The sequence below is a fragment of the Phyllopteryx taeniolatus genome, chromosome 16 (assembly GCF_024500385.1).
Source record: "Phyllopteryx taeniolatus isolate TA_2022b chromosome 16, UOR_Ptae_1.2, whole genome shotgun sequence".
In the NCBI taxonomy this organism is placed as follows: domain Eukaryota; kingdom Metazoa; phylum Chordata; class Actinopteri; order Syngnathiformes; family Syngnathidae; genus Phyllopteryx; species Phyllopteryx taeniolatus.
Window position 1 is genome coordinate 21,368,660 of NC_084517.1, and position 24,730 is coordinate 21,393,389.

At 43.9% G+C, this 24,730-nt stretch overlaps 1 protein-coding gene and 1 long non-coding RNA gene across 8 annotated transcripts; one reads left to right on the forward strand and one right to left on the reverse strand.

Moving 5' to 3' along the window:
- Nucleotides 1-967: 967 nt before the first annotated feature.
- Nucleotides 968-24,513, reverse strand: aatka (apoptosis-associated tyrosine kinase a). 4 transcript variants are annotated; one of them, XM_061750551.1, is made up of 14 exons: nucleotides 23,814-24,513; nucleotides 19,004-19,137; nucleotides 15,331-15,460; nucleotides 9,974-10,053; nucleotides 9,620-9,738; nucleotides 9,215-9,302; nucleotides 8,368-8,501; nucleotides 7,525-7,609; nucleotides 7,317-7,438; nucleotides 6,974-7,123; nucleotides 3,744-6,852; nucleotides 3,450-3,675; nucleotides 3,194-3,373; nucleotides 968-2,898 (listed from the first exon to the last, which is right to left on the reverse strand). In XM_061750551.1, the coding sequence occupies exons 1-14, from the start codon at nucleotides 23,893-23,895 to the stop codon at nucleotides 2,870-2,872; spliced, it is 4,668 nt and encodes a 1,555-aa protein (XP_061606535.1). In that variant the 5' UTR covers nucleotides 23,896-24,513; the 3' UTR covers nucleotides 968-2,869. The 4 variants fall into 4 exon arrangements, with proteins under 4 accessions (XP_061606535.1, XP_061606536.1, XP_061606537.1 ...); XM_061750552.1 differs by lacking the exons at nucleotides 15,331-15,460; nucleotides 19,004-19,137; nucleotides 23,814-24,513 and adding an exon at nucleotides 10,965-11,336; XM_061750553.1 differs by lacking the exons at nucleotides 9,215-9,302; nucleotides 9,974-10,053; nucleotides 15,331-15,460; nucleotides 19,004-19,137; nucleotides 23,814-24,513 and having other exon boundaries at nucleotides 9,620-9,735.
- Nucleotides 13,520-20,474, forward strand: LOC133466628 (uncharacterized). Of its 4 annotated transcripts, none has more exons than XR_009784981.1 (4): nucleotides 15,587-16,127; nucleotides 16,956-17,164; nucleotides 19,032-19,177; nucleotides 19,798-20,474. It is a non-coding gene; the product is annotated as an uncharacterized LOC133466628 (long non-coding RNA). The 4 variants fall into 4 exon arrangements; XR_009784983.1 differs by lacking the exon at nucleotides 16,956-17,164 and adding an exon at nucleotides 18,844-18,923; XR_009784982.1 differs by lacking the exons at nucleotides 15,587-16,127; nucleotides 16,956-17,164 and adding an exon at nucleotides 13,520-13,770.
- Nucleotides 24,514-24,730: the final 217 nt, after the last annotated feature.

Sequence of the window (24,730 nt, forward strand, 5' to 3'; positions counted from 1 at the left end):
TATGACATGGCTTTAAAAAAAAATCCAAATTAGTTTTCACATCGAGACTTTTCGCCCCCAAAAATGACTTTATACAGGGTGAAGGAAAAGGAACTCCCTATTTTGAAGTACTACTTGTAATTTATTTCTGAACTCTCAATTCTTACGAGAAATGAACATGAGAAGAAAGTGGAGTTTGATTCGAAATTGGATTTGGGCGCCAGCGTTGGCCACCGGTTTCTCAAGCCGCCTGGGAACCGCAGGAACGGATTTCACAAGGAACCCTTGTGGGATGGAAGACATAACTTCTCGTAATCGCCCTTCAAGTTCTTCCAAAGTGTTCGGTTTGGTACAATAGACTTGCTCTTTTAATCGTGGAACATACACAGAAAAATATTACAACATATTAATAAATTCAAAGTATTTTAAAATAGGGAGTTGCTTTTCAATCACCCTGTATTATTCTTAAAATATATATATATATATATCCTTTTTTTTTCATTGTAATTGTACTCCTGTAACTTAACAGCTTTATTCTAGTAACATTATAACTTTATTCCTGTAATATATTTTTTAAAATTCTTCTATTTTCTAATGATAGCTTGTATATTTATATAATAGTTAAATGTTCCCGAAACTGTACTGTACTTTATTTACAGCGCACCTTAAAAAAACAACCACAGCTGTAACAAAGACTGAAGATAAACCATAAATGTATTCCTTTACCACTATATTCTTGTACCATTATAGCTTCATCATCAGAATATTAATATTAATAACTTTTTTTTTTAAATGTATTACTTTATTATTCTGGCAATATTGTAACTTTTTTACTGCAGTATTACAAATGTATTTCCCATACCTTTCAGGTCGACATTCTCATCACTTTATGACTCAAGTCATAAGTTCACGTTTTTGTTTCCCGGTGCGGCTTGAATACTTGCTGATACTTTAGTATTTTCCAAGAAATAATCAGACACAAAGCAGGTGAGGAAGTATTTGTGTGTATTGTGTTTTGGCGATAGTAGAACAGCGGTGAGTGAAGGAGATTGGACAGCGATGATTTGGATACTTCTGGTGCAAAGAAGCACCCGTCTTTTCCCCAAACGACGGTAGCCAACGAGACGGAGCCGCGACGCTCGTCGTTCAAGTCGAGCTACCTGCTACATATTCACTTGATATTCATACAATATGCAACATATGTCCTAGTTCGAACGTCTGGCTTGTGTGAAGGACGTAACAATATGCAACAGTACGTAGACGAAGAAAAGATGACACCGACGACATTCTGCACATGGATGACGAGGATTCGCCACAAAGTGTCTCCGAAAGTCCCTTTGGTGTCCTTGCATTGCAGATGAAATACATTTAAAAGTGGCACGCAAATTGGACATTTTGCTTCACACATTTCCAGGGTGACGTGGATATAAAAAGTCTACACACCCCTGTTCAAATAAATGCCAGGTTTAAAAAAAAAAATGAGAGCAAGATGAAATCATTTTAAAACTTCTTCACCATTAATGTAACCTAAAGCCACGACAAAACCTCTCAAGAGGGGAAGTAAAAATAAATAAATGAGATCATGTGGGTGCACAAGTGGGCACACCCTCTGCTAACTGGGAGGTGGCTTTGTTCAAAATGAACCAATAACATTCAAACTCATGTTAAATGCAAATCAGCTCAGGGCTGCCAGCATCTAGAGGACCTCCGATTAACCCCAAATAAAGTTCAAATCGTCTCGTAGGCTTTTCCTGTCATTTTCTTGCTTTACAGCAGAATGTTGAAGGCATTGCGCAAACAACACTGACTGCTATTTGGAACCGTTGATAATTTCCTCCAACTTGTCTAAGGCACCAGTTCCATCTGACGAAGAGCAGCCCCAAGGCATGATGTTTACACCACCATTCGTCACTGTAGGCATGCTGTTGTTTTCATTTTTGATTTTTTTTTTTTTTGCACGAAACATACCTTTTGGAAATGTGGCCAAATACTTCAACCTTGGTTTCACTGAAATGTCTTATGTTATTGTAAGCATAAAACCTTCAGGCTTCTGCGAGAAAGCAAAAATATGACAGGAAAAGCTGAGTAGAACAATTGAACTTTTAATCAGAGGTACTTAAATTGTTGGCAGGTGTGTGCTGACTCCCAATTTAGGAGCTTGAATCTGACTGGTTAATCCTGAGCACATGCCATAAAAGGGTGTGCATACTTGTGCAACCACAGTTATTTTTACTTTCCTCGCATATATATTTTTTTGTTGTACAGTTAATAGATCACATTAATGGTGGAAAAAGTTTTATTTATCTTGCTCTGATTTTTTTTAAATAAAACCTAGCATTTGAACAGGGGTGTGTAGAATTTTTATATTCACCGAATGTCATCACGGTAGATTTGTATTGTGATTGTTTACCAGCTAAGTCTTTGCTACTATTTTCCACAGTACCTTTGTCCAGAGTAAAAACAACTTCTTTTTCCACCACAGGGAACAAATCAAATAAAAATGTGTAACAGTCTTTCAAAATGTTCAGTGGAGGAAGCCAATGGAAAAAAAAAAAAAAAGCTCATTTTGATCTTAACTCTTTTATACTTAATGATATTCGATGTGAACATTGACTTAATATAGCATGTGTGCTGTTAACTTGGGGGGTGAGACTGTCTGTTCTTAGTGATGTCATCAGCAGCAATCTGCAAATTAAAAAGTGTGCAAATCACCACGAGGGCTTTCACTACAATACGAGGCACCGTCTCAGAAAGGCTCCACCACCAGTCGGACGACTTCAAATGACCATTAAAAATAAAACTCTGTAAAACATCGCATCGCTAGTAATGTTTTGTTTTCTTTTGTGTTGTTGGGGAGAGAAGAAATGAGCAACGGTCCACCGATGGTCTGTCAGTCTTTCGGACAATCTTCGGCATTCCCTGTTGGGGAAAGAAACATTCTGTTCAATTTCATTCAATCGTTTTCTATTTTTGTTTTTGACTGCATCTGCAAATGTGACTCTCCTTTCCCCCCCCCACTTCACTCGAGCGGCAGTGAATCAAAAGCTCAATTGTAACAAACATTTTGGCTCAGAACACAAAGCAAAAAAATAAAAATAAATCAACCAAGCGACGGCTCGTGACTCGGAAAACCTTGGAAGTTGAGGCACTCATAAATCAAGGTACCACTAATGTAATCTATCACTAAATTTAGATTTAGGAGGTTGGCACATACTTGTTGCTTCAGTCGTGTCCGACACGTGCGTGATGGAGAATCTGGAGACCATGAATCGGTTTAGTGCCGTGGATGCCGACTTTGGCACCTCGGGACTGCTCGAAGGGGAAACGGGTTCGGCCGTGTTGTCAGGTAAAGTTCGGCGCTGCTCAAATGCAAGATCATCCTCCCAGTCAAAACCTGAAGGTGAATGCAAAACAGTCATCATCGGAGATCGATGAACAACCGGTAAATTGTGCGGCCTTGAATGTCCCACCTTGCTCCGCACTGTCACCGTCTGTTTCCTCAGCATTGCACTCTGTCTCACAGGCTTCAAGTTTGCAGGGGTTTTCAGATGTCAACACATCCGGCTTGGAAGGTGTTTCATCCACGTCGGAGGTGTTTTCATCTGGGTTGGAGGTGGTTTCGTCCAGTGTCCCCTTCCCGCTGGACCCCTCTTCAGTGGAGAAGCTGTAGTCGACCAGTTCTCCAGTTGGGCTCTCCTAGAGTTCAAAGGGAATCAAATGTTTTCATTGCTTTTCTGAAAAGTTGTGTCATTTTCACGTGGTACCTGGTCAAAGAGGAAAACTGTGACGTCATCAAAGAAGGACACCGCCTTTTTCTTCCTCTCTAGCTCCTCGCAGAATGACTGAGTGAGGAGCGTTGGCATCTTTAGGAGGCTGCGGAGATGCCTCGCCCTGCTACCGTCGCTTACCACCACCGGCACTGCGGTCAAATCCTCATCGCTCCCCTCGCTGTCTTCCTCCGGAATGCTGTACGTCAGCAAGTCTTCGTCTGACTCGCTGTCGTCGGAGTCGTCCTCGTCCTCTGCCTCCTCCAGTGGGGCTCTTACAGCTTCTCCGCACAGCTCCAACAGCGACGAGGCGGACGCCATGTCAGCGGCGCCGTTGGACGCTTCGTACGAGCTGTCCTGTGAGTCGCATTCCTCGGCGTCAATGTCCTCAAAGTCTTCCTCGTTTATCCCGACTGTGTCCCCTCTGTCCGGCAGTGCTTCCACGTGATTGCATTCTGGGAGCTCTTCCTCCTCTGTGGATTGATCTGTGTTTTCGTTCTCTTTGGGTTCATCATCTTTGTAATCAGACACAGTGGAGTCTGTGCACAAAATCTGTACGTGGCAACAGTCTTCAGATCTGTTGCTTCCGTCCTGGTAGTTTGTTGAGGCCTCCTGGACGGCGGAGGAGAGTTCAGAGTCAGCAGATGAGCTAAGCTCTGAGCACGGCTCCTCTTGGTGCTCTGACTCCAACTCCAGGTCGTCACAGTCAGGGGCTGCCTCTTTGGTCAGGCATCCACCCATCTGAACAGGAAATGGTGACAACATGGACAGCCCAGGTGTGAAAAGAGGATGGGAAGAGTTTGTCTCTGACGGTCTTGTCAAGAAGCAACTTTGTCTTTGATTTAAGTCCACGCTAATAAACTCTCTTGTGATTGGATCTCTGGAAGAGCTCAGTTTTCCGGCATACATCTCATGTTTACTTGGACTTGCAAAGAATTTACCGCCTTCCTCCCAAGGGCTTTTGTCGTTTTCAGTATCGTAGTCAGAGAAATAAGCAGAGTCCCGGAATGGGTTTTTATCAGTCGTGTCCTTTAAGCGGACCTCTGAGGCGCAAGTGAGATTTTGACGCACACCCACTTGCAGAACAAGTCCAGTTGCAGCTGTTCGGGGGCCTACAAGCTCTTTAAACATAAACTCTGGAGATCCATTGTTTTCTGTGCCGTAGCCACTATCCAGGGATTTGGGCTGGGCAGGAGTATTGAAGGAGTCTGGGCTGAAGGCTTGGTCACAGGTGCTTGCCACGGATGATGAAATGTTAATGGTATCTACAGAGTCGCGAGTTCCCTCTGGGTTCTTCAGCGGACTTAGCTCTCCGTCCTGCACGTCCGCGTAGTCGAGGTTGAAGTCTGTAAAGATGCTTGACGTGATATCTGTAAAGTCGTCATCTTCCTCACTGTAGTCTCCGAGCTCCACCAGGGTAGCACTGGAGTCTCTAATCCCAAATCCACTTGTCAACTTTCTGCTACCATCCAAGTGTGGATAAGTTAGCCTTATGTCTCTGAGAGCAGAGACACCTGTTGGTATTATCTTGGGCTTAGAATGCAGTCTCTCTCCTTTCAGTAACAGTTTCTTGTCATTTTCTCGGCCACTCTCACTTGCAAGACAATTAGGACTTTGGAAATTGGCCAAGTTGTTTTCCCCTGCACTGTCTTGGTGACTCAAGTGAATGTATGACCCAAGTTCTTTTAGTTTGCTGGCAGCATTGCAAGCAGATTCCTGTTGTTCTCCCTCCTCTTTATTAGTCCTGGAACTGCAGAAGGTTTTGGTTGTGTCTTTGGTCAAAGACCACACTTCTGTCATTTTACAGTGCACATTATACTGAAGCTCAAGATAATTCTCCATCCTGTCTCTATTGTTGTTGCCAAAGTTTGGGATATTATTGTTGGCAGAATGGTTTGAGGTCCAGTTTGTGACTTCTTCCTCAGAGAAAGCGGCATCGTCGCAATCCCCACGCCTCTGACAGCCTACCAGCAGGCCGGCACCCGTTTCAACATCTATACTCATGTGGTTTACGATGGGTAGTGTCTTCCGAAGGGATCCCGTTGTGGTACGGCAGCTTTCATGAAGCATGCCGCTGCCGCCTTCGGCTTCAAGGTAGGGGTCACACAACCCTAAGCTTGGGCTGCTGGTCGCTTGTTTCAGACTAGGCTTATTTTCTGACGATGCCACCGGATGACCAACGTTGGAGTGCTCTGGGTCAGACAGACTGGCAAGGCGTACGGATTCACAGTAGTCAGTGTCTGCTTGAAAGGATAAGGTGTTAGCATTGGACTGGTTTAACATCACAGGGCTAAGCAGCGGCTCCATGGTTAGCTGCAAAGTTGGGCTTGAATCGGAATCATAGACTGTTGATTTGGCGCTGTCTACAGATGACCAGTAAGCATTCAGTTGTGCTAAAGGTGAACTAGTCTGACTTTCAGGAGACAACCCAGAATTGCCAGCCTTCAGCACAGGACTTAAGTCTACGACATTGTCGTCCGAGTTAATGTGACACTCTGTGTCTTCTATGCGGATATAATAGTCGCTGCTGACAGAAGGGCTGTGGGCGCTCAACACAGGGACTACTCCTGGATGCTCAGGTTCATAATAGGATGGGGATGTCTCAGTCCTACAGCCACCTGAGGTGCTTGCATTGCTTGAATAGTACATATCTTGGTAGTGTGGGTTCACTTGGCCAAGAGGGCCGCTGGTGGACAACGAGCAGTAGGGCTGCTCAGCTCGGGCTTGCTCCCACTTGTACTCAAAGTTGAGACCGTGGCTTGTCTCCGTGACGGTCAGCAAGTCGTCCCCCGCGTCTGAGTGAAAGCTGTCGGAGAAGCGCTCCAGCAGGGGGAAGGAGGACGAGGCAGACGAGGCCGGCTCACCTGCCTGGGTGCGGCCCAGGCCGTGGGCCTCGGCCAGTGGTGGGGTGAGGACAAGGGGTGCGGGCGCAGCTGTGTGGCAGGGGCTGCCGAGCAAATTCGGTCTCAAGGCATTCCAGCGTTCTTCGAAATCCTCATCGGCTTCGCTGGAGCCTTTGGCACACAAGTATGTGAGCAGGAGGTGAACTTCCTCGCTGCTCGGTCTCAGCTCTGGCTGCAACCAGCAAAACTGCATTACCTCATACCTAAAAAGAGAAAGAAGGAACGATTTGTGGCTAGACGGCTCAGAACGCAAACAATTACTTCTACTGCAATTTCATTCTGGATGTAAATACACCGCCTGTCTGCAACTACCGTGTATCTCACCAGCGCTCGGCGATGGGGAACTGGAGCTGTGGTTTTGGAAGTTTGAGCTGCTGTTCTCGCACGGCGTACGTCAGCACCTGTCTGTCTGTGTACTGTCTGTATGGCTGCTCTCCGAGCTCAAGCAGCTCCCACACAGTCACGCCCAACGACCTGGAACAGTCAGAGCCAATCAAAAGATGATGAGCCGATCCAAAATAAAAATACAAAAATCCAACTAGCACGTAGCTCTGGCAACATGAAATTAAACTATATTTTAAAGGCTGTGACAGGAAAATAAGGGGACCATGTGTAATAACATATTAAATGCACACTACTTAACATAAATCCTTAAAACTGATCTCACCATATGTTACTTGCTTTGGTCTGGTCAACAACCAGCAGGTTCCCATGGACTTCGTCTATGAGCTCGGGTGCGATCCAGCGTAGGGGCACCCATATCTGGTCTTGTGTGAAATAATAGTCCTCCTGCATAAATTACAGATGCATTGATCACACGCCGATGAGGAAACAGAACAGCCTGAGTGGCCAGAATATGACGTGACGGGTCAAACCTTAAACAGACTGTGAGAAAGGCCATAGTCGCCGATTTTCACTGACATTTCTGATGTGAGCAGGCAGTTCCGCAGGGCTAGGTCACTGTCAAAAGAAAACGTGTTAGTTAGCTAACAGTTTGGGTTTTTTTTTAGGATGCTTGTATTATATTAGTGTATTGGGGATTCTCAGTTTATGACAGAATTCCTTTCCCACGGTGGTGAGCTAACCCGAATTTGTACGTAAGTCAGAACGTGCTCTCGTCTATCACTAACCTAAACTAATGCAGTAGTAAAGTCATAATAACAGTCAATACTTGTAAGGTAAACTCTTCCTTGCCATAAATATAAAATAATCGGATCAAGAACAGTACGACGGTAACTGAGCGTGGCTTCTTGTGCCCCGGATGAGGCATTCTTAGGCTGCTGCGCACAGTTTGTAACCGTGAAACCGCGTCTGTCGAACCGTCTGTATGAAGCAGCCTCCCAAACCTACTCAAAAATGCCTTATTGTATTGATGATAAAGAACACAACATAATCAATAAAATAGCTTCCAGCCCCTATCAACGACCTGAAAAATCAGACCTGGGTCTGACCGTGTAAAGTCGACGAACTTTGTTTTGTCTCACCTCTACAAACTCCAACCCATCAGCTACCAACCGGTTGCGTGGCAGCCGCAGAACGGCGAGACGACGGAAGGACGTCAACCCCGGCAACAAAATCACTGATGCTGGAGTTCTGATGCGACTACTCAGGCAGCACCAGGATGTTGTTGCAGGGAGAGACCAGCAGGGGCTTGCGCACGTTCAAACTGTGAGGTGCTGTGAAGGCGAAAGCGGGAAACCGGCGGGTCGGTCGATTACCTGTGTATGAAGTTATTCTTGTGGAGGTGTAAAAGTCCTGAAGCGACGTCGCACGCCATTCGCTGGAGGATGAGCGGCTCGGGGGTTTCGGAGTCTGACAGTCGGCAACTGCAGAGATAGCTTTTCAGGTCACCCTTGAGGGAAACACAGAAGGATGTCGCTATGACCTTAAAGTTGAGCAAGTGGCTTATGTTTGTGTGTTTTGAAAGTCATTTGTTCCAGTTACATTATTACCGACTCTGAATTGCAATGCATTGCGTACTGCTAAGTACGACATAACTCTAATACAGTTTCAGTGAAATTGTGGCACTAAAAACAAATAATTGGAGCTGCAAGCAGTGAACGACGCGCCCTCGCACCGCCTTTATGAGGCGAATCGTAATGATCATCAAACTTTGACACGATTCTCCGTGCGGGCCATAAAGCTTGGCAATTTAGCATTCGTAATGTGTCTGAGATATCCATCTGTCCTGTTATGATTCACATGACAAACTTTCCTGGTGGCACTGCCGAGTCTTGGGCAGGTCGTGTTTGGGACCCCTACAATTACGTCCAGTTTCACCAGGATGCATGCACTTGCAAAAAAAAAATCGTTTGTTTTCATGCATTTTGAGGGTCCGAAAAAGACAATTTGTCAAAGCAATAATGATCATTCTGATTCCAAGAGGTATTGCTCGGGCTCGAATTGAAGCTGAGAGCAGCGCTGGACTGGCCCTCGAACGCCCACTCGTGTAGTGAGCATGTGAAAGTTAGGAGGTGCGCAAAATGGAGTCTATGCGATTCTATCAGTATGTCTTGTTGTATTGGATCATATGGATACAGAAGACATGATGGAAATGTTTCCTACCAGAGGGCAAAACTCCATGACCAGCAGATAAGGAGTGACCTCCGAGCACTGGGCCAAGCATTGCAAGAGGGCGGGGTGCTGCAAGCTCCTGGAAATGGGTCAGTACCGTCATTCATTTCCATCCTTTCACATATGCTGAAAATTGACCATTTTCCTAACTAACTACATGAATCTTTGCAAAATCTGACTAAAAGTTTGAGTGTTATACTTGATGCATAACTAAGCGTTTTCAAGTAAGTCACTGTCCTACTAATTACGTGACTTTCGTGTAAAATTCTGCTAAAATCTCAAATGTTGCATGTGTGCTTGAAACTAAATTCGGATCCAATGTTACATGGCGACAAAAATCAGCTGCAAAAAGAAACTTTTTTTTTTTTTTTTTTTTTTTTAATAAATTGTACTGACCGATATGGCTGGATCTCTTCCAGGAACTGCATCTGGTCCTGGACACTTGCGCTGGCCTTCAGCTCCTTCACCACCACCTGGGTGGTGCTGAGACCCACGCTGACTTCACCCAGCAGCACCTGTGAGGTTCACACACAGAGAAATTAGATTTTGTGGGAAATTACAATCAAAGTCTTTAACGGAAGAAGTTTTTATGGCGACAAAAAAAAGAAAAGGTGTCGTCACGTCCCTGGGAGGCAGGAGGAGCACTGGAGCAGTTCTCTATGGTCAAGTGCACGCACGGACCAGCACACAGCGGCAGAATTGTACACCGTGTGTACTACAACGTGTGAGTGTGGCGAAGGCGTGTTTTACCTTGCCAAACCAGCCGTGGCCAATCTCCTTGAGATAGAGTAAACTATGGCGGCCGAGGTCTGATGATTTCAGAAGCTGGACTGGGGGGGGGGGGGGGGAGAAAGAGAAGAAAAAATCTCATCACTTCCCGATAAAAAGCATGTATCTCCCAATTTTATTTTATTTTTTATGCCAAGATACTCTTTGTGGGGGTTCTTTCTTCGGATAAACATAAATTTGCAGTTCCATGCTTTTCAATACAGACATTACGGTAAATGTCATTTTGGTTTTCCTTTCCAAAAACAAATGCACATTTGGAAAATAAAAAGCCTTCAGAATGATCGTCACCATCTTCTAGTATAGTATTTAAGCGCATAATATTTAGCAATCCCTTTACTATAATTGTCATTATCTGAGGAAATTCAACATTTTGCATGTTTTTTGTTTGTTTTGTTTAAAAACTGAACAGACATTTACACTTCTGTGTACTCTTTTACAAATGATCAACACTAACTGATAAAAAGCATGTAACTCCAAATTTTGTCTTTTTTGTCTTTTTATCCGAAGACATTATTTGCTTGTTTTACTGGGAAAAAAAAATGAAAAATTGCTCAATTTGGAGGTACGTTTTCATTTTATTTTACAGTAATCTCTGGTTTATCGCAATATAGCGACGGAAAACTCAACATTTTTTGGGAACATCACCAATAATCGGTGCAAAGCACTGCTGCTGCCTTTCGTGCAGACAGCGCGAGTCCGATTCCCAGCCAGTGCCGTCGCAAACCGAAGATCTTCAACAGGAATGGCATCCGGTGTTACAAGCGCCAAACAAATCATGCCAGTTACTCGGTGTGGTGACCCCTCGTGGGGCTCAACAATAATTGGTAGAAAAATGAAAATAAGAAGTGAGTATGGAAATGTACCACGGGGAAAAGAAGAGCAAGAGCAGGTTGACCGGATTAAAAAGCCCCCTCACTCGCACCACCGAGAGTCGGAACATGCGCCGAGTTACCTCGCCGGATCCTCATTTTCCTGACGCGGCGGCGACGGAGCCGCGGAGCGGCCCGCCGCTCTGGGGATCGAGTCCCGCTTCGAGGCGTGCGAACCGAGGCGCCCCCGCTCTCGACCCCGGGTGTCTCTGCATCGCGTGAGAAACGTCGGACCCTCCGAGCCCTCGTGCAGCTGAACAAGCCTCCGGCTGCGCCGCGCAAACACACAATCCCGCTCCGGAGGTTCTGCAGCTGTCACGCCAACATCTGAACGGGCCCCGAATACTTTCTGGATCTGAAATCCCAACTCTACGGGGACCGCCATGCCCGTCGCTTGGTAGTGTGCCATCTGACGCGCCAGCTCGGGGTGCAGCTCCAAGACACCCTTCCCCGGATGACATAAGCCCACCCCATCCCCTCCGCAACCCCACCCGCCGGCATTCCTCCGCCGAGTCGGACACAAAAACATCTCTGTAAGATGCAGAAAAGATCCCTGTCACACTCGTCGCCCTTATCTCGAGCCCCCCGCCCGCCCGCCCGTCGCTTCCATTTTAGGTCACGGTGCGTGCCACCGCCCTGTGTCACAGACCGGTCTCTGTCCGGGCCCGATAATGGCAGTCCTCCTCTGCCCGCGTTCCACAGACGTTCCCGCCCGGGCCTTATTGCTGACCCTCTGTCCACCCCTCCTAAATGGAGGCCATTGTTGGTGCCGCTCGCTCACACGCTCGCTCGCTGTCTCCTGGTACCCCGCCATACACTTGTGTGTGTGTTCAGACACACACACAAGGCCCATTCAGGCACCGGAACGCCGGGCGGAGGTTGTCACGGCGATAACAATCCCACACTTCTCCTCAAACATGCACTACGCAGACGAATTACCGAGTGGGCATTTCATCCAAATGAGGAATGTGTGCGTCCTACTCATGACATTCCCAGAGAGAGAGAGAGAGAGAGAGAGAGCGAGAGAGAGAGAGCAGTCCAACGCATGCATGAAGTCAATCAGGGTCTACGCATTGGTTATTAATTACATTGATACAATTAGTGCAGCGTGGGTATTATTGACTGTGTCATACTGTATATAATACGATGATGAATCATACTACACCCAACATGTACAGTGTATGAAATTGTACGTATATCGCTGGCATCTCCAAACCGACCAATCTGCTCGTTTGGTGAGCCAATAACATGGCGGCATCAAAGAGAGCGAGACATTGTCAACGCTTTCTTGCAAAGTCATCTGTAGAAATAATATTCCCACGTGGGCATTGACCAAGAGTCATTTGGAATATTTGTGCAAAAAAATGAAACCGACCAAATTGGGATATTGGAGCTTTCAACCCAACACCAGCGATACATAATATAAAATGGATAACATTATTGCACAATGTCCAGAAGTATTTCTCTCGCACACAGTGGGGAGGTATGAGTGATGTAAAAAGTTGATATTTGATTGAATTTAACTAAAAATACAATCTTATATATAATAATTAATATTAGTTTAATTTTTATTTGTATTTGTATTTTTTTTTATTTTATTTTATATAGTATTTGATTTTAGACATATCTATTCTCTCGCATTTGGTTAAGCCCCACGTACTATTCGACTAGTCTGTTGCCTGCCAGCTGGATTTTGGCCTGTTTTACTGCAGCTTCTCTCCACCCCGCGGTCATTCTGGACGGGGTATCCTTCCATCTGCGATCCCTTTTTTTTTTTGTTTGTTTGTTTTTCCTCTCATGTTTCTTCCTTTTTTCCTCCTAAATGGGTTTCCTCTGAGATTTTCCTCAGCCTGGTGGGGGTCTCGACCGTGTCGTTGATTTTTGTGAACTGGGGGGCTTGTGAAGCCGTTCGAGACTCTATAAATATAAATGATAAATGTTAGATAAACTTGACTTGAATTTAATAAGTGAAATCTATCTATAAATAAAAAAAACGATGTCATCAAAAATATATCAAATCATAAATATAATCACTAAAAATAGAAATATGATTTTTTTTTTTTTTTTAAATGAAGCTTAACTTGAATTGTGTTTTACATTACATTGGCAGTACAGTTCAAAGTGGTTGCGAGCGTACGAGACTTTAATTGTATTACAATCGGCTTATTAATAAGGCCGAAGTTTGCCGTTTTCTTCCACTTGGTCCACTTTGTACACTTTGCCTACAACGCTTGTGTTGCATCTCATTAGTCAAAATGTAATCATCGGCCCCGGATTTTTTATATCCTACCAGGATCAATAAAGAAGATTTATCCTCGCGACCCAATCGCACTGCGCTGCAGCTCCACGGGGGAAGGAGGGAGGGGTTTGCGAGTGGCGGGGGGGGGGAGGGCTGGTCGCCGTAGGAGCCTGAGGCCGCAACTGTGCGTGGCCGTCCGTGTGGCGCTCATCATCATCTTCTTGCGTCGACGTGAGCGCTCGAGCTGCTGAGTCACGCGGGGGGGAAACAAGCCACAAGCTCATTTTAAGAGATAAACAACGCAGCCCTTTGCGTACTCCTGCGCGCCACCTACAAACCTCCCGCACATGTCATATAAGGTCAACGCACTATTGACTGCATAATCACAAGACGCACGTTAAAATGTAGCGCCAGAAGACAATGTGTCGTTCATGTGTCGTTTCATTGTTAACAATCCTTCCCTTCATTCACAGCTGTGGTGAACTTTTTGTATTAATTTTGCTAATCGTGCTAACGAAAACCGCTGTGAAATGTTTCATATTTTTTTTTTTTTTTTTTTAAACGGTAACGCAGTGTCGAAGGAGTCGATTTAATGGAGCATCTTGGTAAAGGAAGAAATTGATGATACGGCGCACCGCATGTTGTGTCTGGTGAGTGTTTGCATATATTTGATCTACAGTATATCTGATCATATGTTAATGTCATGAAAAATACACGTAACGACACAATTCGAGCTGCAGAAAGAATGCCGAGTAGGTTTTGGGTCAGATTTTCCTCCCACGTGAAGTACGAACAGTGAATTGATTGGATGTTAACGATTGGACAATGGCGATACGGTTTCACTGGAACATTTGAAATGAAAGGCAATTACTATTTTGTTTACGGTTTCTTTTGGCTGAAAATGACAAGAAGGTTCAGATCAAATATTGTATATTGAACAATAATGATGACTTAATAATAAATGAATAAAAAAAGATCTAGTAATCAACTACTTACATCTTATTAAAAAAAAAAAAATTAAAACAATCAGAATTGTTTATTTTTTTCCCCAAAACCCAAGAATTTTGAGGACGGTAATGCTATGTTTTTGTTTTTTTTGTTTTTGTAACTTCTACTGTTGCATCCCATGTCCTCTGCACACATCCTTAAAAGAAAAACAATCTTTGGAGTTAAAACTACAATTGTTTTGAGGAAGCGCTTATACCTTTCTCCAGGTCACACAATGCGCGCGCAACACAGTTTAGAAATATCTGATAAGATATAAATTCAGTACAATGGATATGCTTGTAATGCGGGGATAAGAAAAATGTTAAATAAATATGGAACGTTGTGTCAAATGTAAAAAATACTGAATATGAATAGCTTTATTTTTTTTATTCATATCTCATAACACTCACTTTTTGTGTGTGTGTTTGTCATTTCCACTAAAAACTGTCATTTAACTCATAATCTATCATGTACAGCAGAGCTGGCCCCAGGAAAAAGCAAATTCATTTAAAAACAATTTTTATAAAAGTATAATCATAATCCGCTACTTTTTGAAAAATAGTCCGCTATACTATTTTACTTTATAAAATCATATAGTTGAATAGAGTGTAAGGAATTCAAGAGGTTGTGCATCATGATTTCATGGATTAATTCAATGGGTATTGTGTGTCTTGTGCGTGCACCTTGGCCACCGGGGGCAGTATAATACATTCAGACACACGACACATAGATTTGATGAGAAAACACAGAACAAGACTAAACTGCAATAATATGAGTTCTTTTTCCCAGAGGATAAAGAATATAAATAACTGTGAGTGTTGTTGTTTGCTCTTGTCTGCATCTGCTCCCCTCGTTGGTGTTCAAATTTCAGTTGTTTACAGGTTTTGAAGTACAACAACGTCCATGCGACTTTTGTTTGCCTGTCTGCGGTGTCTTGCATTTTGTCTTAGCGTTAAGCTAGCGGACCTTTGAGAGCCAGTTATATCTCTGTGTTATATGTTTAGATTTACGGTAAACATCAACAGGGAGCGGCGATAGTCTCTTTTTTGGAAGAATTTCACTTTGGCTAGCTCGCAAACTGCTGCTTGTTGTGAAGTTTGCTGCCGCCAGCTAACGCTCGGATCTAATATTTTTGCTCTTAACTCAAGACAAAAAAAAAAAACTCATGAAGTGGGTTCACTCACAAAACAAGCTGTTAAAAGAGTTTTGTGGGGCTCTCTTACTGGATCTGCCGGGCTGCTTGGAGACGGGCAGCGAGACCTCGGTGAGGGGCAAGATGTACACCTCGGGCCCATTGTGGGACGAAGGCGAGAGGTCCGCCTGGTACTCCTCGCCCTCGGCGTTGTCAAACTCCTGACGCACACACACAGACACACACAGAGGCCATTAGTCATGCACCCGCTCAAGTGAGGGACAACGGTGCCACTGTGAGAGGGCGTTCCGATGCCCACCTACCCAAGCGCGCCCGTGAGTCATGTGTGCGTCGCATTGTGCGTCCGCGCTCATTAATGCGCACAAGTCCTGCTTGTGCGCGCGCCGGTGCCGCGTCGGCACTTTTTGTACCAAACGGGGCTTGTGCACAACGCTTGGATACATTTGGATGTAGAAGCTAGCCTAGCGAGGCCGCTTGATGTTTTCTTTCATTTCATTATGAATGAATGCCATCTGTTCGGGCTTTATGAGATCAAATGTGATTTGGGAACTCTCTCGTTTGCTGTAATATTTAACGCTTGCTCCAATTTTACTTGTTTGGCTGCAAGTTTTTGACGCGTTTCTATTTATTATCTTTGAGAGATTTAGTAAGATTTGTCACGTTTTTCTTAACGGTGACATTATGGATAAATAAATAGTTTGGTCTGTGGCCTGCCCGCCCGCCCATCAAGTGGGATATGAGCACAACCAAGTAAATCTTTTGCCATGTGAAAATGTTGCGAATTGTGTCGTCACAACTCAGCAAATGTTTACATAATACCCACCTAACACTGAATTTTTGGGGCACATGACTTGCCAGCAAGGCTAGGTGAGTACCGTTCAGTTATATTTAACTTTTAAGTTGAGTTCGATACATTTGCATAACATTTTGGGTCCAATTTTTATTATACGCAATACGTTTTAATTGCGTCATTATTTAAGAGCAGTTGTCCTGTAATGGCCGGCATGGTGGACGACTGGTTAGCATAGCTGACGACTGGTTAGCATAGCCGCCTCACAGTTTTGAGGACCCGGGTTCAAATCCCGGCCCCGCCTGTGTGGAGTTTGCATGTTCTCCCCTTGCCTGCGTGGGTTTTCTACGGGCACTCCGGTTTCCTCCCACATCCCAAAAACATGCATGCTAGGTTAATTGACGACTCTAAATTGCCCGTAGGTGTGAATGTGAGTGCGAATGGTTGTTTGTTTTGTATGTGCCCTGCGATTGGCTGGCGACCGGTTCAGGGTGTACCCCGCCTCTCGCCCGAAGATAGCTGGGATAGGCTCCAGCACGCCACTAGTGAGGATAGGCGGTACAGAAAATGGATGGATGGGTGTCCTGTAATGTAAGCCAATGAATAGCACTGTCAGAACACTGTCATGCTCCTCTAGCTCCGGCAGAGGGGGCTAAAAGTGGCTTTTGAAGTCAAATATCCACGTTAAAAGAAGTTTATCATCTGCAGAGAAACTGAAAATCCCAAATGTCTCAAAGATGAATGCAAAATCCACAGTCTGCCAAATTCTTTTTGGGATTATCTCTTGACGCAGCAACTTTTAAGACTTGACGAGGACTTTTTCCCCAATGAAACGTCTCGCTCATGTGAAGGAGGACAGACAAATTCGGATGGTTGTACTGAGATATTTGTGTGTCTTTGCAAAGCAATAAATGTCGTTTCTGAGTCCGCTGAACCATCTGCCACTCTCCGGCGGGCATGACGAAGAGAGCGGGCGGGGGGCACCTGGCTGCGACTCGGTGGGCCTCGCTCACGGCCCCCAGGAGAGCTTTTCGTTTTAGATGAGCTCTTCATTCTCTGGCCCGCGTTGGAGTTCTTTTGGACTGTGCCGGTGATACTCGGATGGAAACCTTTTGTGAGTGAAGCTGCTTTTTGGGCTGCCAGCCACTGCGTGTCCTCCAACTGGACGCATTTTCCTTCTGCATTCTAATGGCAGCTGATTTAGTATTAACAATACTGACAAAGATGCACATTAAACATGAGTTTAAGCATGGCGTTCCTTTTGCCTCCAATTATGCCGCCCACACTCAGGCGCCACGACATTTTGAGATTCATCATATACTCTGGATTCTGGATAATAATGGATGAGGAGGCTATTTATGCTTCTACAACCTATTTTATTTATTTCTTAAGGATGATCTTATTTTTATTTTTTTTAATTGTATTACATTTACCCACTGGGGATCAGTAAATGTTTATCTTGTTTTAATTCTTTTTTTCCCATTGAATTTACCTTCTTCGGATCAATAAAGGGATATCTTTGATTATCTTTATTATATATTTTTTCATTTATCGAATTGATCTTCTGGGGATCAATAAAGGATCGTCTCTGCTCATTTAAATTTTTGTTAAATTTAAAGGAGTATCTTTTCAAATTTTCAGTTTCATTTTATTTTATGAATTAAATTTACCGTCAGGGGATCCATAAAGGCTAATCTTTATTCTTAATCTGTATTTTGTTGACTTCATAACGTGCATTTACAAATATATATACATACCGTAATTTCTCGTGTATAATGCGCATTTTTTCCCCCAAAAAATTGTCAAAAGTGCACTATGCATAGGTATAGGGCCAAATGGAGAAAAAAAATGTTCACATTTTATAAATGTATGCCGCTATATAGAGGTTATGAAAAAGCTGTACACTTTCATTCCAAAATGCCACCGCCACCTAGTGGTTATGAGAAAGGTGCACACTTTCATTCTAATATGCCACCGCCACGTAGTGGTTATAAAAAAGGTGTAGCCTACACTTTCATTCCAATATGACAGGGGTACGTACGTATGACTGCATATATGTACAGTTGTGCTCATAAGTTTACATACAGAATTTGTGAAATATTGTTTTGTATTTTTTTTTTAAATATGACTGATGACTGAACAACAACTATCATTAATTTCTATATAGTTATGTTTTGTTTAATGATAATGCTTTTCTGAAATGTTTGACCGTTTAATTTGAATCCCATTAAAATAAAATGAAATGTGTTTCGCCTAGTCCTTCATGTTTTCTTTAAAGAATTGTACCCATCTTACAAATTCTGCCTGGGTAATCAAACATATGAGCACAACTGTGTGTTTTCTAATTTACTAAATAAAAGTAGGGCTGTGAATTTCAAAATAAGACCATGTAAATAAGAAAAGTATTACGTGTACAAATATAGTGCTTAACTTCAGAATAATTCTTTGAAAAAAAAACTAATAAAATACAGATAATACTTCATGTTTTGATCATATGGGTAGAACCAAAATCATGTATTGTAAAAATGCATTATACATAGGTAGAAGGGTTTTCCATAATTTTTGGGAGTGCGTATTATACATGGGTGCGCGTTATACACGAGAAATTGTTGTATTTAATATTTTGGCTCTCTTATTTGCAGAAATAAGGTAACTAAATAATTTGAAACACCACCACAAAAAATGAACACATTAAATGATTCCCTCTTAGACAATGTCAATCAATACAGAGAATTATTATCTTTGCAAATCTATTTTTCATTCATTTATTAAAAGTCTGTGCTTCTATTGTAGACCAAGGGGGCTATACTGACGTTTATTAATGAACTACAACACTTATTTAACACCACTAGGTGATGCTACCGCTTCAGACGGTGAGTAGTTTTACTTGATTAGATTTTTATCATCCACGGGTTAACGTGTCGTTCCGGCTGCATTCTGCGTTCTGGCTGACCTTGAAGCCGATGTCGCCCTTCTTGCAGCACAGGCAGGCCAGCATGAGGACGACGAAGGCGAACAGGCCGGAGAAGGAGACCACCACCACGGCCAGCGACGACGGCCACGACAGCTCGCTCAGCGGCGCCCCGTCTGCGCACACGCGGTGACGACAAAAGCCAAGAGAAGTCAAGTAAGTCAACTGTAATAAATAAGTAATGAATTAGCCTATATGCCCTGTGACTTTATTTTGTAGTAATGCTCAACAATAAAAAGATGAAGTCAAAGACACCCACAAGTTTAATTTGATTAAAAAAAAAATAAACAGGTCTAATTGAGTGTGGAAGCCGTTTACTCAGTGGATCAATCAATTAATCTATTATTGAGGTCGTCCCTCGTTGCGATGTCTCAACGTCTCCCCGTTTTCACACGTTCGGAGCACAAACGCCTTTAAGGTCATTCCAGCAGCGGTCGGCATTTTCCGCCGTTCGCCTCCTTTTCATTAGGAGGGAAACCTCTGGAGATGCGTAGCGCCGCATCGATTTTTCCATAACAGTTAAAGCTTTCAAATGAGTTAGTGGCTCATTCGTTGAATGGATTGGCCCCGTATCGCGTGTCGGATGAAGGGAAACGTGTGCAGCAACAGTTCGTACTCGTCGTGCCTGGCTATGCAATACTTGAAGACATTGTTGCCGTTTTTTAATTTGTTAGCTGAGAAAGACAAGGTGTCACACCTCTCGAGCGTGTCGTACAATTTACACCATCCAATGGGAAGTGTCTGAAAAATGGATCTGTTTTTGACAAACCATGCAGCGGAAGGCCTGCTATTACTGCCACTGAAAGAAGAAAAAAAAGCACAGAACTCTTAGAGCAGGCATTTGCGCAAAGCCAGGGAACGTCTATCTGGAGGGCTGCACTGGAACTCGACATCCACAGAAGCCTGATTCCGCAGATGCTTGGACCAAATCCATCACTAACTGCTGCTCTGCGGGCCTTGAATTGCCCGTGTAATGGAAATTGTGTATTTTAAAACTTATTTCCTGTACCTTTAAGAGTGAATTGCAACATTTGATCAAGAACAATAACGAAATAGTATGTCTGACTGTATGAATTTCCCCCTATTGCATGTGTCTATGTCAAATTTTCTGACCAGTTTACAAAGATAATATATGGCGCAAGTTACCTTGTCTTCAAGTATTTATTTCAGGTATTCTTGATTGGAACGAGTCTTTTTTTTTTCTTTCTACAACACACCACAAGTACAAATACAAAACACAAAAATCGCATTTGTATTTTTTTATATTTTTATTTTAGGGAATGTGTTACACCTATACTTATATTTTAAAAAATATGTATAAAGCATATATATATTTGTTCAAATGCTTGCAAGCCGCTTGAGGAAGTACGTCCGTTCGCGTGTATGAGTGTCGGCATTGAGCCACAACACGTCACCATGGCAACAACCTTCCCAGCCGGGTAGGGGCGCAGGGTGGGATATTAGTTTGCTAGCTTCTCCCTAGCATTACCAGCATTACCCTCCATTCTTTAAGTTCGCGCGTGTGTTGTCCGTCTACGTGTGCGAGTCCACCGGCCGCTCGATTGAGTCGACAACGTTGGCGCCAGATACATTCACTGCCGGCCCTCCTGGTTAACATGGATCTTTGACTTCAAAAGCCGTCAATGGCAGCGAATGAGTTTTAACGTGGTCTGCATCCCATAATACATCTAGTACCGTGCAGCTGCTGCCCCGCAACTCCCCAATGCGTAATGTTATTGCTTCCAGCGAATGTTTAAACAATCATCACTTCTAACATCGCAATTAAAACATTTGCAGGAATACAAGTAGCCTTTTATTTTGCGGGTGTCCTGTGTTTCAAGTGTACGTTCGGGAGGCGCACCCCCACCCCTTTATTTCACCGGCAGTATTTTAACACTGACGCTATTAGCGTTCACGAGGGGAATAATTGACTTCCCCGGAATGAAGGCGATGATGCAGCACAGAAAGCCAAAAGCAGTTTTATAATGCTGGTGGAAGGATGTCAAATGTGGACGTCCACACCAGGTGCAGAAAGGCTGTATTTTATATTTAATACAGAGCCTATTTGCTAATTTTCATGTGTGTATCGTCTATACTGTTTTTTTTCTCTCCCCTGGACCCATGCTTTGAGTCCTATGAATTCTGCCTAGCAACAAGTGACAGACACAACCACCAATTCTAATTTTAGAAAATAAAGACGAGAGGAGTGGAGTTTGGCTCATTCATTTATGTGTGTGTGTGTGTCTATATATATAAAACTTTGATTTTATTCTTCTAACATTCTTTTTTTAAAAATAAAAATTTGTTCAGTGCAGTTTTTTTTATCCAAATATTACAATTTTCTTAATGTAAAGTTCTAACTTCATTCTTGTCATATTAAAACTTTTTTCTAAAATAAAAAAAACAAAACAAAAAAAAATGTTACTCTTGAAATAGTACAGCTTTTGTCCTCTTAATATTGCGACTTTAGTAAAAAAATATTGTATTGAAACTTTATTCTTGTCATATTATGACGTTTTTCAAAACAAATTATCATTGTCATTTTTGAATTTTTTTGCTTAGCGTGTGTACGTGAGCGACAAAATTTCACTGAGGTTTGCGAGTTAATCGTGAATTGCGTCGCTGACGGCGGAGGGACATCGGCTCGGATGCGCAACGGTCGGTTGCGGAGGAAATGCGCTGAAGCAGTAAGACGAAGAAAGGAGCCGGTGGAAGGCAATCAGTCAGTCGCAAGGAAAATTGCCAAAGGCACGGTGCCCGTTCGTACGTTGCAAAAGTCGAGATTTATCCAGATTCATGGAAATTTTTGGACCTGAGGTATGTGCACATAATTTGCAGAGCTCGCCTTGCCTCACCTGTGCAAGTCTGTGTGAGAGAGAAACAGAGGAGGATGAGAGAGCTACAAAGTGTGTGACGCTCTTCTTTTTCTCCTTTTCTACGACTTTTGACAAAAAGTTGACTTCCTTCTCACAAGATTATGGCATCCAGAACACCTGAATATTAAAACTTGAGTTTTGTAACACTACATCAGACCCACCTGCAATAATTGAACAATCTGACATTTAGAGACCATAAAACATTCTTTTTTTTTTTTTTTTTTTTTTATAGTTTTACCCCACCCACACACTTGAAACACGTAAACTTATGAAAGACACTTTTAAATATATTTCAACACACACACAAAAAAAACAGCAAGTCTAACATATAGAAAATACTGTACTGTATTGTAGTATCTGTGTACATGCAAGTGCCTTTAAGAGGCGGGGCCTGGTGGGCTGGCATGTGAATTCGGCGTGTGAGTGTCTGGGTGAGAGGGGTGGTCGACAGCAGCCTCTGTGTTCATGTGCGCATTGTTTTATTGTTCCTTGAGAAACGGTGGAAAAGTGGCTCTCCTTTTCCACATGCGAGGACATTATAGTACGTATGTGTACTGTCAAAATCTTTTTTTTTTTTTTTTTTTAAACGACACTTGAACCCTGAACCTCAGAACTGCAAGGCAGGTGTGCTATCCACTTGTTCACCGTCTCCCCACGTTTGAATCCAAGTACAAGAAATACTGCAACACTACACAGCGGCCTAGAAATTGAGCGGCTTCCCCCGTCCGCTGTTTAAATCCTCGGTTGTCCCCCCCACCACCACCACTAATCTTGAGCTCTCCGTGGTTCTGGGCCAGGTGCCGCCGACATGGATCACAGCTCACGTAACACCGTGCGGTGTCATTTTTTTTCTCTTTGGCTTTGTTCTGAGGCGTGCACGCAAATTCAGTCGTGCCTCGAGATATGAATTTCATTTGTTCTGTTTCCATGCTCGAACTTTCCAAGCACTCGTATGTTAAATCATCTTAGCCCATTGAAATAAATGGAAATGACATTGATCTGTTCCAATCCTCCCCCGAAATAAACAAAACATTTTGTTCACGTTTTGATAAGGCAAATATAACTATAGATTATTGTATAAAACATAGCGTAATAACATAATTAGAGTGTTACAAATTCTAACGTTTCATCCTGATTTAATGCTGTAATTCAATACATTGTGCTGCTCCTTCTGGTGTGCCCGCCTCGATGCAACGTTTAGACTCGCGTCCCTCGCGAGAGTTTGATGGCGGGCTTATTTATAGAAGCCGAACGTGCATTGCCTTCATTCCTTATGGCGTTTATTGCCTTTCACATTCGACCGACAATGCGCGTAGAAAAAAAAAATGGATGCTGACGGAAGCGGACCTTTAAACGACATTTTTTGGCTCTGGCCGCCATTTGTATGCTCAGCGACTCTTTTTCCCTCTCTCTCTTGCTGTCCTGTTGACACTTACATTTTTGCAGCACTTTCAGAATCCATCACACACACACACACACACACACACACACACGGCGACCGTGTCGGCCTCACACGCCTGACGCGGCATATACGCGCCCTGTGGGGACAGCGGAGGCGACTTGATGCCATCCATCCATCACACTGCATGTCGTGGCCTTCCATTTTCTATGGCGCTTTGCTTGTCCTCGTTAGGGTCACCGGTGAGCCTAAACCGGCTGACTTTGAGCGAGAGGCGGGAGACACCCTTCACTGGTCGCCAGCCAATCGTATTGACGAACAACCACATGGACAATTTGTTACATGCATGCTTTTTTTTTTTTTTTTTTTGCAAACTCCACACGGGAATTGCCTGCGCCGAGACTCGAACCCCGACCCTCAGGACCGTGACGCAAACACGCTAACCACTAGGGCGCCGTGCTGCAGATGAGCTGGAAAAGACGCATGCATCCTCCAAACGGCCGCGTTTGACCCTTACCTGTGTCAAAGTGGGAGCTGAAGGCAAAACTGGGATTGAAAAACGCTGACGACATGACAGTCACGTGCAGGGCAAAGAGCATCCTCCCCCGGAGACAAAAACAGCCTTCAGCGATTGGGTTTTCTATGACAATAGTAATAATTAAATCGCAAAATGAAGCTGAGTCCAGCTTTCTCGGAGGAGGCGCGTTGCAGGATTTTCTCCCTCAGAGATGTGGAAGCAGACGTGGACGCTCATATTCGCGTCGGCACATCTGTGTGGTCACCGGAGTCCTTTTTTTTTTTTTTCCTTTACCTCTTTTCTTCCCGTTTTACGGCGCACCTGATCGTCAATCGGATCTCTTGAGCAGCGATCAAATCTGGCCACATCTATTTGAAAATAAACCCCCCAGGATGAGGCGAGATCTGGCTTCTTTTCCCCTGCAGTGGCGCGTCCTAAGCGCTGGCTGTGTGGTTGAATTCCGAATCACAACAATAAACAAACAAACAAAAAAGGAGCGACGATGCTCGGTCGCGTTCGAGGTTTCGCAGCAGAACATTCTGCGCCAGTGTCAGGTTGCCGTAGTTGTGGAACAACTTTCGCCGAGCGAGCTTTCAAACTAAAACGACTTCCGCTGGCACTCGATGCGAACGCTTTTTATTTTGACGACGGAAAATGGCGCGGCTGTCGGCGGAGCTTCCCGAGCGCGGGCAACTGGCCGGCGCAGCTTTTCGCCGGAGGAATCCTGCTGGCGGTCGCGGTTCGTGTGGGATTTCGCCGCTGAAGGCACGCGGAAGTCGTCACGTCACGTGCCGCACGCTCCTCGGTTTACGACACGGTTCTGTTGCTACCGACGTAAATCGGAACCTACCCTGACGCAGTAGTACAGTCGTAGCCATGGTAACAACATCCTATTATATTGCACGAGAAGGCCAATT